We start from the raw sequence: 12,839 nt of genomic DNA, 5'->3' as shown, positions 1-12,839 counted from the left end.
TTTGAAATAATGGTGAGTGGCTTATTCTTGCCTAAGTGGACTACTTCAAGTTTTAAATACCAGTGACCTAACTGGTTATATAACTTATAATCACTGAATTAATTTTTGGTTTTTTAAAAAATCAAATTGTTTTGAGTATGGTCTGTTATTATAGATGTTTACTTTCTTTTTTATTCAGTGTATTTAAACTAAAAAAAAAAAAAAAAAACAATTCACCCATTTCTCCCACCCCTACCTCTAGCCTCTAGCAACCTCCAATATGTTTTCTATTATCTATGAGCTTGGGTATTTTTTTAGTACATATATGTTATATATGTGTGTGTATGTACATATATGTATTATTTACATGTTACACACGTGTATTTTTTACATTCCATATATAAGAGATAATACAGTATTTGTCTTTCTCTGATTTTTTTCAATTTGCATAAAGCCCTCAAGGACCAGCCATGTTGTTACAAATGGCAAGATTTATTCTTTTTATGACTGAATAATATTCCATTATGTATATATATATGCCACATCTTCTTTATCCATTCATCCATCAATAGACATGTAGGTTGTTTCCATACCTTGCCTGTTGTAAATAATGGTGCAGTGATTGTGGCGGTGCAAATCTCTTTTCAAATTCAAACAAAAAAATTGTTTTCATTTTCTTTAAAAAAATACCCAGGAAGTGGAATTGCTGGATCATATGATAGTTCTATTTTTAATTTTTTGAGGAACCTCTATACTGATTTTCATAGTGGCTACATCAGCAATACACAGTTTCCCTTATCTTCACATCCTCACCAACACTTATCTCTAGTCTTTTGATAATAGCCATTCTAATAGATGTGAGGTGACATCTGTTTATGGTTTTGATTTATATTTCTCAAAATGACTGTGATATAGAGCATTTTTCCATATACCCATTGGTCTTCTGTAAGTCTTCCTAGGAGATGTCTCTAATCAGATCCTCTGCCCATTTTTTACTTGGACTGGTTGTTTTTTTACTGTTGAGATATATGAGTTCTTTCCATATTTTGGATATTAACCCCTTATCAGATACATGATCTGCAAATATTTTTTGCCACTCACTATGTTCCTTTTCATTCTGTTGATGGTTTCCTTCACTCCACAGAAGCTGCTTAGTTGGATGGAGTCCCACTTGTTTAATTTTGCTTTCATTCCTTGTGCTTTTGGTGACAGATTCTAAAATCATCACTAAGACCTATATCACAGAGCTTATTACCATTTATGTTTTCTTCTAGGAGTTTTATGGTTTCAGAGCCTAACATTCACGTCTTTAATATATTTTTGTTAATATTTGTGTATGGTGGAAGATAGTGATCCAGTTTCATTCTTTTGCATGCGACTGCCCATTTTCCTAACACCATTTATCAAAGAAGCTGTCCTTTCTCCATTATTTTCTTCCTTCTTGACTCCTTTTTAGTAAGTTAATTGACCATTGATGCATATGGGTTTATTTCTAGGCTCTCTATTATGTGTCTTTTTCTGAAAATATTATAATTTGATTGACTACTGTAGTTTTTTTATTACTATAGCTTTTTTTATTGACTACTATAACTTTTTAAATTACTATAATGTAATATAGTTTGAAATCTGAAAGTGTGATGCTTTCAACTTTGGTCTTCTTTCTTATGACTTTTTGACTTTTTAGGATCTTTTATGATTCCGAATAAATTTTAGGATTATTTGTTTCTGTGAAAAATGCCATTAAGATTTTGATAGAGATTGCATCGAACATATAGATTATTCTGGGTAGTATAACATTTGAACAACATTAATTTTTCTAATCCATGAATATGGAGTATCTTTCCATTTATTTGGGTCTTCAGTTTCTTTCATTAATGTCTTGTAGTTTTCAATATGCAGGTCTTTCACCTCCTTGGTTAAATTTATTCATAGGTGTTTTATTCTTGTTGATGCAATTGTTGATGCAATCTCTTTCTGATGGTTCATTATTAGTGAATTGAAAAATAACAGGTTTTTTTTGGTATTGATTTTGTATCTATCAGCTTTGCTGAATTTGTTTATTCTAACAGCTTTGTGTTAGTGTCTCTAGGGTTTTCTGTATATTAGTACCACCACCTGCAAATAGTGACAGGTTTACTTCTTCCTTTCCTATTTCCTTTTTTCTTTTTTTTTTTCCTTGCCTAATTTCTCTGGTACTGTGTTGAATAAAAGTGGTGAGAATTGGCATCCTTGTCTTGTTCCTGATCTTAGAGGAAAAGCTTTGAGCTTTTTACTATTGAGTATGTTGTTGGCTGTGGGCTTGTCATACATGACTTTTATTATGAGATATATTCCCTCTATACTGCTTTGTTGAGAGGGTTTTTTTTTTAATCATAAATGGATGTTGAATTTTGTCAGATACTTTGTTATATTTATATTCTTTCTCTACTTTTTGTGAATTTACTATAGGTTATTTCTTTGTAGTTACCATGATGCTTACGTATAATTTATCTACAACAGCCTATTTTAAACTGATAATAACTTAGTTTAATCCCGTTGTAAATCTCAATGTAACTGCTCCCTTCCATGTTTTATGTTTTATGTTTTTGCTGTCACATTTTGCACTTTTTATCTTGCATATGCCTTAACTAATTATCATATTTATAGCTATTTTTACTACTTTTGACTTTAACATTCATATTATCTTTATAAGTGATTAATCTATCATTATATATATTTACTTTCCAGTGAGATTTATTTTCAAATGTGTTCTTTTTTTTTTTTAGATTTTATTTATTTATTTGACACAGAGAGAGAGATCACAAGTAGGCAGAGAGGCAGGCAGAGAGAGAGAGGAGGAAGCAGGCTCCATGTTAAGCAAAGATCCTGAGATGATCCTGAGATCATGACCTGAGCTGAAGGCAGAGGCATTAACCTACTGAGCCACCCAGGCACCCCTCTTTTTTTCTTTTTGATGCTTTGATTGGGTTAGTTCCACTGCCTTTTCTTTGAGTTGACTGATCCTTTCTCTTGCTTCATCTTGTCTGCTCTTGAACCTTTTCAGTTCAGTTATTGTATTCTTCAACATTGTGACTTCTGTTTGACACTTTTTAAAAAAATATTTTCTATTTCTTTATTGAAGTTCTTACTGCATCCATCCATTCTTCTCAGCTTGGTGAGCATCTTAATGACCATCACTTGAACTCTTTGTCAGGTAAATTACTTGTGTCATTTCATTAAAGTTTTTATTTCTGAGGTTTTATCTTGTTCTTCCATTTGTAACATATCCTCTGTTATTGCATTTTGCTTGGCTTTATTGATTTCTATACAGTATGTGAAATGACTATTTTTCCCAGTCTTTCAAAGGAGTGGCCTCGTGCAGATGAACCTTGTCATTCAACCCTGCCTTAGCTCTTGATTGGCTCTTAAATCTTTGTGCTTGTCCAAGCTGCCCATTATATTTTTAATAGTTCCCAGTAATTGAGGATGTGTGAGGATCTCTGTATCCCACATGGGAGTATCTTAGCACTTAGATTCAGACTGACTGGAAACCACATCTTTGCGTGTTAGCTTTTAAAAGTATGCAAATATATATAGTCCTGTGTATTACGACTGGAAGCCTCACTGACCGCAAAAGGCAGGTGATCTGGAGGTGTCCATTGGGTGACAACCATAGAGATTGGGGTTCCAGACAAGTGTATAGGCCCTTTCCTGGGTGATACTGATGAACTCAGGCAAGGTCAAGAAAGAAAGAGAGCCAAGATGGCACCCATAGCCTGTGTTCCTTGAGAGTGATCCATTGGCCTCTAAATGTATGCCAGACCCGAAGCTTGCTCCTCAGGCTGAAGCTCCAGGACAAGCAAAGGCCTCCTTCACAGAAGACTAAGGATTGTGCCTCAGTCCACTGTCTATGCAGTGGACTGATAGCCTGCCTAGAACCATCTTTACAATTGCCATAGTCCCATGGGACCCAGAAATACAAGACTCCCCCCACCCAGCCACCATGTGATTAAGGAGTATCTGTGGGGTGATAGCTGCACCAGACATACAAACCAGGACACCAGATGCGTGTAAATCTCCCCTCCAGGATACACTAGTGCTTTGGAGTGTCATAGAGGGTGAGCACACATCCTCTAGAAAGGGTTACAACTAGGCCCCAAGATGCCTGTTAAATTAAATGATTTCATATGTTGCTGTACAATCTGCATGTCCATGGGAGGAGGTGAGTTCAGGATCTCACACTGCCATCTTGAATTGAAGTTCTCGATGCTTTACTTAGCACGACGATACCTTTGTTGTTAACTTTATTATTCCATCTTGATTATACAAAACTCAATTAACTTCTAGTTTTTTTTTTCTAGCACATGGTAGTGATGGAAGACATGCTGAAAGACTTTCTTCTTGGAGAGCACCTATTATTGGTTGGTAACCAGGTGAGTTATGTGTGGCTGGAACTCAGGTATTAATGTATAAATGATAGCAAGCTTAAAAGCAGTAACTTTCTTCTCCTTGTTGGGATATGTTTTTAGAGGTGATTCTTCGTTTTCTGCTTTAATGACTGCTTTAATTTGGCACAGATTATCTTCCACCTTCTAAAATTTAGAATTATCTCACAGCTGAAATCACCATTCAGTCACCCATCGAGTTCTGTCCATTCTGCCTCACAGACATCGACTCTTCTTTCACACATCTGTCGCCCTAGCCCAGCCTACCATTGCCTGTCCCCTGGACTATGGCAGTGCTTTGCTAGTATAGCTCCCACTCTGATCTGCCCTTCACTCTGCAGCCAGCTGATACTTGTGGAACTAAAATCTGACTAAGTCTCTCTTTTTGCTTAAATTGACGTCCTACTGCTCTTAGGTATAGTCTTCAGTATGGCTAATGGTGTTCTGCAGGATCTGGCCTCTGCCCACCTTTCTAGGCCTGAGGCTTGGCTCCCTCCCTCCTTTGTCTCACTCAGTGGTAGCTTGAGCCACTGTGAACTTCCTTCAGTTTCTTATCTCTGCCCTGGTCCTTGGTGCATGCTCTTCTCTACACAGAGTACTCCCTGTCTCCTCCACCCACTTCCCCTAACTCCTAAGGGGTCTTCCCTTGTTCCTAGCCAAGTTAGGTTCCCCTACTTTTATACCCTTCTATCTCCCTGTCATCGCACTATCACAACATCACAGGTCGTGTTACTCTGTTTATATACATACAGAGTGATTGTCTTTTCAAATTACCTATGTGATCCTCAAGGGCAGGGACCATAGTTCTCTTGCTTATCTCTGTATCTTCAGTTCCTAGAACAGTGTCTGCTACATAGTAGATATTCAGCATGTGTTTATGGAGAATGGACATTTTCTATTTAGAAGCTTCTGATAATGTTTGGACATTTTCTATTTATCTGTCTATCTATAGATAGATAAATATAGATAGATATCATTATCTTCTGATAATATTCCCCAGTTGAATTATCAGATTTAATAAACTTTCCGAAGGTGTTTGGTCCTAATTTTTCCTTTTATTTAAACTTATAAAAAATACATATTCTTTATATATTTAGTCCCTTAAACTTATAATTTAAAGTGTTGATTTTTATTATTTTTTAAATGGGCCAATTGAATGGCTTACTGATTGAATGCGCAGGTTTGTATGTTAGCTGGCTAGAGGTGCAGTAGAAACCCTCTCCCGGCTCGCTGTGACTGTGGGCGAATTGCTTATCTTACAAGGCTGGGTTCCCTGCTATCTAACCTGGACATAAAAATAGCACACACTCAGCTAAGAGCCATGTGACTCTGAGGACTGAGGAGAGCTATGCAGGATGAGGGTGAGGTGGAGCAGTGGTTTGCTTCTACTTCATGATAAATGGAAAAGGGGAAGTGTGCTTTGAAATTACTCTAGAGCGCTGTACAGATGTTGATGGGAAATCTGGTGTGCTACCACTAGTCTATTTCCGGTCCCAAAGAAAAGAACAAGGCAGCAGGACAAAGCGCTAGGCAGTGGGGCGGAGTGAAGAGCAGCTGCCACTCTGCAGGTCCATGCCTGGACCCCAGCGCCTGGTGAGGATAGAAGATCCCACTGATTTTCAGGCTTGCCTCAGGTTGGCTCCGCAGCCAGCGGGTAGAGCTGGCAGGTTGAGGATTCTCAGGAGGAGCAAGGCTGGAGGCATGGGGCCCCACAAAAGCCTCTCAGTCGCTGCTGGCACAGACTGCACCTTTCATCAGCAGATCATGTGTCTTGCCTTCTTTTGTCCTTGTTCTGTCACCTCAGCTTTGGAGAAAGAAAAATTGACAGAGGGAGTTTGTATTCAGTATAACTTGGGCTACATTTAACTAGCTTTTTCATATCAGAAGGGTCTTTTGTTCATTCTTTAGAAACCTCTGAGACCATCAGTGTCATGTAATAGTACCAGTGTTGAAGGAACTTGCAGATTTACTAAGTAAATTCTGCTCATGTGTTCATTGAATTATCTCGTGGACAAGACTAACTCTTTTAGGCTGTCCTCCTGCCTTTTGATGTCCTCCATTGTCTAATCCCACTGTGTTTACAACCTGTCTCAGCCCTCCCCTCAAACTCCTGTCCTCAGATACATTTAACACTGTTTTCCAAAATGGGTCTTCTTATCAGTGTCATATCCCAGCCATTGACCTTTACCAGCACTCTCTCTTCTTTCCTCATCTTTGCCTTTTGAAATCCTTCCAACCCCAGAGTGGTGATGTGCTCTCATTGACTGAATTCCTTATTTTATAAATTTGCAACTGTCAGTGAAGGAAACAAATAAGTTAGATAGAATCTAGGGAGGGCCTACTGAAGAGAGTAAATAGTTAAGTGGTCCATTCAACTGGATAGGTTTATATACCGACAGGATCAGAAAAACACAAAGTTGGGAATCCAGAGACCTACCTTCTCATCTAGGCTCTTCAACTCTCTAGGTGATATTAGCTACATTGTTATTACTCTTCAGTGGGCTTTTTCTTTTTTCTTCTCCCTCTCTCTCTTTTTTCCCTTATCTGTAAAATGATGGGATTGGAATTGGTATTTTGTAAGGTGCCTCTGGCTATAATATTCTATAATATGCTTCTTTAATAAAGTTTTCCTGAACACAGGCCTGAAGCTTTGGCCCCATTCCCTGAGCTGTGATAGCAGCCCACTTACTGATTTCTTTTGACTTGCCTTAGACTTATGGATCTATCTGCCATCTCTACTACACAGAGAGAGAACCCCTTGAGAAAAGCTTTAGTTATTTTTGAGTAGCATGCAGTAGACATTCAACAAATGTTTGCTGAATAAATCAGAGCCTGTTCATCTTATAGATGAAATTTGGTACCTTTCACCCACCTCTTTCTGTTACCCTACCCCTAAGCCATTTCTCTACTCTGTTTCTGAGTTTGACTTTTTTTTTTCCCCCAATTCCACATATAAATGATACCACATAGTGTTTGCCTTTCTCTCTCTGGCTTATTTCACTTTGCATGATGCCCTCCAGGTTCATTAAAGTTAGACTCTTGACTGCTTCCATTTCATACGTACAAAGCAGTGTGAAGCCGCTTGCAGTATTTGTTGGCAAATGCAGAGCAAGAACCCCACAGAGATGTGTTTTGCTGAGGATGGAATGGAGTTTCGCATTCTCTTTGCCTGCGCTTGCCTCAGAGTTCTGATCATCTAGATTTCTTTTTCAGCAGTGTGTGCTTTTGCAGCCATAGTAACTCAGGCCATAGTAACTCATCAGCAGCTTTGAAAATGCCTTGCTTTGTTTATTAGTGACATTTCAGCACCTCCCAATAATCTGTGCACCTTCTCATCTGCCCCCTTATTTCTATCTTGTGAAAGAAAATAACAAATACAGAAAAAAGGCAGAGAAGTAGAATGAGGACTGCTGAATCTGATGGGGCGATGTCATTGGTGTTTTCACTCAAATGCAAAGTGACAAGTGAGAAAATGCCTACTTTAATCATATGATTTGCTTTGCTTGATTTTTATTTTGTTTTAGATTTCATTTACTTATGTGAGAGAGAGAGAGAATATATAAGCAGCAAGAGGGGAGAAGGAGTAGGAGAAGCTGACTTTCCACTGAGCAGGGAGCTCATGCGGGGCTCCATCCCAAGACCCTGGGATATGACCTGGGTAGCCCTTTAACCGACTGAGCCACCCAGGCACCCCCACATGATTTATTTTGAACCTGCATAAATTTTTAGCAGTTGATCAGGCTCCTTTCTTTCTCTTTCTAAAACATTAGAAATGAGTGATGACTACTCAAATATAAATAAATAATCTCAGAAGTATACTTTGGGGATGGAAAGTATAGATTTGCCAATTCAGTATTTGCAGAGAAGCCAGTAGCGGGCTGGTATAATTCCACAATAAAGTGTGATGAATGTTCTTAATACAAACTTCCTATAGATACATACAGTCTACCTAGCCTTCTGTTTGCAAATTAGAAACTGGCTGAAATCCAGGAAAGAAACATTTTCATAGTTGAAGTTATACCTTTAGAGATGTCTCAAAAGATCGCTCTGTTACCAGGAGCAGCTTTTGCTATGAGCAAATTCAAGAGCAAGTGGTGATCTTGAAGTGTCTCAAGGTTTATCATCTTCAAAAGCCTAATCACACCTTTTCTTTCCATATAATACTATCTTTTCGAAGAAACCTTATATTAGACAAGGTTTTATAACTGTTGGGAAGCTGAAAACAGTTCCATAAACATTACTTAAATTGCAAAATGAAGTAGCCCACATCTTGTTTTGGTGAAGTAAATTGATTTTTTTTTTTATCCTTTCAATTTTCTGTGTCAGATTTTATGGCACAGTGCGGCAACTTTCTAGTAGGAGAAGTGGAATTGCTCCCTGTCAGCCAGAAGGAATAGGTGCCAGAAGTTACACATGGCCCCTTAGGATTAATGCTGCATACTGTAGCATGACTTACGTGTGCTGCTACATGCATTATTTTCCACGACTATAATTATAACATTGCATGTGCCTTTCATGCAAAAAAAAAAAAAAAAAAAAAAAAAAAAAAAAAAAGCCAGCCTGCGAACTGGCATGAGTTTCTATTTATTTTATCTTTACTGAGGTGGAAAAAGAGAAATGCTTATTTATTTTTGACTCAGTGATGCTTCTTCTGTCCCAACTCTTTTCTTCCCATATTTTCTTTTCTTTTGATTTATAGAAGGGTTGTATTCTGTTTGGTACACAAAATATTGCTTGTGAATGTTTGGGGTTATAGAATCAACCTACAGGTGAATACTTTTTGATGTTGTTTAAAACCTCCCTAAGAATAAACTTACAATTTTATGTAAGAACGCTTGACTTTTGAGAGACAGTTGCATTTGAAGTAAGAACTCTTCCAGCAATATAGTGTTCCAAAAATGCTCAGGTATCCCCTTACATAAGACTTATTTTTCCAATATGTGATATTTTAGGGGATAAAAATCTATATATAATGTTAGATAAAATTACAAAGCAAGTCATCAAATTTTAATTTGTATTAATGAGACATAATAATTCACAATGACTTCTAAATGAATATAATCTAGAAATTTGCCAGATTTGTTTCGTTTCTTCCTGTCTTCCTTCCTTCCTTCCTTTTTTTGTTTTGTTTGGTTTTGGTTTTGGTTTTGTTTCTTTCTTCATTTTTGAGCCAGCCCTTTGTATCATTTTACCCATGATAGCGGTCTGGTGAAATTTTCACTCTTAGGTTCTCCTTGGATTCCACAGTTCGTATTTGCTCTTAACAAAATTCTATTGCGTTCTGTGTTCATTATCAAATGAAAACTCAGCTCTGGCTCACTTTCACGTAGGATATCTTCTCTGTCTCTGACTTTGATGTGCTTCATGTTTTTACAGTGCTGATTCTTTAGATATTCTTTTCAATTCCATCATTAGAAAGTAACTTTTAATTTTATTTTCCTGTTTAAAGTTATAAGTGGCTCCTCCTTGCCTATCAGATAAAATCTTTTTCATAGGCAGACACACAAAACAAACTGTGACCTGGCTCCAAACTCCTTTTATAATTTTAGTTCTTCCAAATTTGAGTTTTTTACCCACCCAGAGTAAACCAGGCCTTTTTGTCTCCCCTCCCCCCTGCCATTTTCATATTGTTTGCTTCATACAGAGCTTCCCCTTGTCTTTGCCAAGGAAAATCCTGCCAGTTTTCAAAAGCTCAGATGTTTCTTCCTCAGTGAAGGCTTTCTTAAGTCTTCCTCAAATAGAAATAATCTTGATTTTTCCTGAAATTTTATAGTATTTGTCACTCTTTTAAAGTTTTTGTGATATATATTTGATTTCATGTACAACTGAGTTAGAAGTTTCTTATGAGTAAGGGCTAAAAATGGTAATATTTGTACATTTTATAATTTCCAATTTCCTTTTTTTAAAAATCTCATTTAGTTCTACAGCAGCCTTTTGGGGTAAATATTTTTATGTTGCACATTTTATAAATTAGCCTTCTAAAACTCAGAAAGGTTAAAATATTTGCTCGAAATCTTATTAGCTAGTTAATGGCAGAGGTAGGGCTCCCAAGCTCAAACTTATTTTTCACCGTAGCACACTAATGCTTCCACTATAACAGTAATAACAACAGCAACAAGAGTAATACTATGTAATTGCTAACTTTGGTTGAGTGCTTATAGTAGGCCAAGACTATGCTTCACATACAGTGTATAGGGCATTTTTTAATTTTCTACAAAAAGTAGAGTATATAAAACCCCTTTGTACTAGTTATGTATCCTCAAAAGTTAACAGATTTTATCCAACTTGTTTTATCTATTCCCCTGACATGTTGTCTTTTATGTTGTCTTTTCATACATTATTCTTTTACATAATGCATTTTTCTCACAGATATTTCAATATTTATTTCTAATATGCCCACAATTCATTATTACACCTAGCAAATTGATAATAATTCCTGAATATACTCTGATACCCTATTTTCAGTTTTCTTCCGTTATCTCCAAAGTGTCATTTTTACAGTGTGTTTATTCCAATCAGCATTTAAACAAAGGCTGGTAATTGTATTTAGCTGCAAAAGAAAATATATAATCTCTTTGAAAAAGGAAAGCTACACCCTCCTGTTCTCTTTATCCTGAGAGGTGCTAACAAATGTTCATGAACATAAACATTTTATTCAGAATTATACCAATATTGATAAACTTCTGAGGAAATATTGTGTAGAGTATATTTTGTGAAGCCAATTTAAGTTCCTGATTAATTTGTACAATGAGTCAAGCTGTATCCATTTTTTTCCAGACTAGAAATAACTGCTTTCTTTTCTGATCTTCATAGCCTTTGACTTTAAGATATTTATACACAATGAAATCAGTAAACATATATTTAGTGCCAACTAAGTAGAACTCTATGCACATTGTTACTGTATAACTCCATATAATTCTTTGCATCGCATTCCACCTGTTAGTCATAGGCTTACTGTGACCATGGACTTAGTTTTTCTTCTGGTAAAGTCATGTTTATTGAATTATTTAATATTATTTAATATTTAATATTTAATATTCTATTGCCAAAATGAAAGAATGTGAGAATTTTGCTAATTAATCATTTGAACCGAGCCCTGGCAGGTTACTACCGTGCAGCATCAGAAATACACCATGTTGCCATGCCAGCATAATTGTCTAGTGTCTTGGAAGGGACTGAACACTTTGTCCTGAAATCTTCTTGCCTGTAGTACCCAGCTGGTTAGTGGCAGCAGGGAATTTGATAACAAAGTATGCTGTGCTTCTAGTAGCCCCAGCAGCCTGGGAGTCCCAAGCCCACGAAATACTTGGGTTTATCAAATACAGTGACATTCAGTTTTATTTTATGTTATATTGTGTTGTGTCCCTTCTCCAACCCTTTGCTTAGTGAAGTTGCTTGAATTGCAATCTGGAACTTTTTTACCATTCTACCACCTTCTCTCTAACATTTAGTCTGTCGATCCAGTGTTTCGTAGTGAATTTTTTTCCTGCACTTACTCTGAATCTGTATTTTTTTCTTGCACATACGTTGATTCTTTTTCCCCCACAGTGTTTGTCATGGCTCCTTTGGTCAGACCTAATGACCAACTAACTACCTAAGAGTATATACCTTAGCCATTTAGAGCAACACAGTATTTCAAAGAGAAATTGCAGGGATGTGGCTTGTGTTATTCCCATTTGAAAAAGAGGTTATGACTTTGACAGAGAGCTTTATAAGGCAATGTATTTGTGAGCCACGCAAACTTGTAGTGTAGTAGAAATGTATGTCTTCTCGTCTGACTTCTGGGTACTGTTCCTTGGCTCTGTGACAGGGAAGACATTTGTGCAAATGTGTACGATCATTCACATCAGTTTTATTCAGTTTTAATAAATTTTTTTTATTACCTAAGTAATGTATATTCACTGAGAGAATTTGAAAAATAGACTTCCAGAGATTCATAGAGCAGTAATTTCACATTTTATTATGGGATTATAGAATATTAGAATAAAAATAGTGTTTAGAGATCAGCTTGTCTAGGTCCTCTATATTCAAATGAGCAAATCTAGGCTTAGATGGTGGTAAAGACCTTCATCTGGGGACAGATGAAGCAGAGAGCGTAATTCAAGTCTCTTAACTGCTAGTATATTAAGGTTTTCAGGTGGAAGCAAGGAATTAGAAAGTTCAACATTTGATGGACATTTTAAGGTTTAAAAAAAGCAGCTGTAATTTATTTCTCCTGGTTTTACTGTAATACTAGTCTCTTTAGTTTGTTATTTTTTACTGCTGTTAGTAGTTGTTAATGATAATCATATAGTAGCTTTCTAAAAAAGGATATTAGGACACTGCAGAAATCATCTATACATATTATATAGATTGATCTGACTCCACGAATGTTATTAAAGAATTAGGGTGAACTGGAAGGAATGCCCTAAGTTCAGGGAAACACGTGAGGGAAGT

The 12,839-nt window shown here is 36.6% G+C and overlaps 1 protein-coding gene across 2 annotated transcripts in view; it reads left to right on the top strand.

Moving 5' to 3' along the window:
• VWA8 (von Willebrand factor A domain containing 8) overlaps positions 1-12,839 on the top strand; it is a 333,728-nt gene that overhangs the window by 147,058 nt on the left and 173,831 nt on the right. For both annotated transcript variants that reach the window (XM_059144521.1, XM_059144520.1), the window contains one exon: positions 4,320-4,391. In XM_059144521.1, the coding sequence (XP_059000504.1) occupies positions 4,320-4,391 (72 nt within the window). The remainder of the gene's footprint in view (positions 1-4,319; positions 4,392-12,839) is intronic.

This window comes from Mustela lutreola, chromosome 13 (genome assembly GCF_030435805.1).
Source record: "Mustela lutreola isolate mMusLut2 chromosome 13, mMusLut2.pri, whole genome shotgun sequence".
Classification (NCBI taxonomy): Eukaryota; Metazoa; Chordata; class Mammalia; order Carnivora; family Mustelidae; genus Mustela; species Mustela lutreola.
This window is presented reverse-complemented; position numbering and strand designations above follow the sequence as displayed.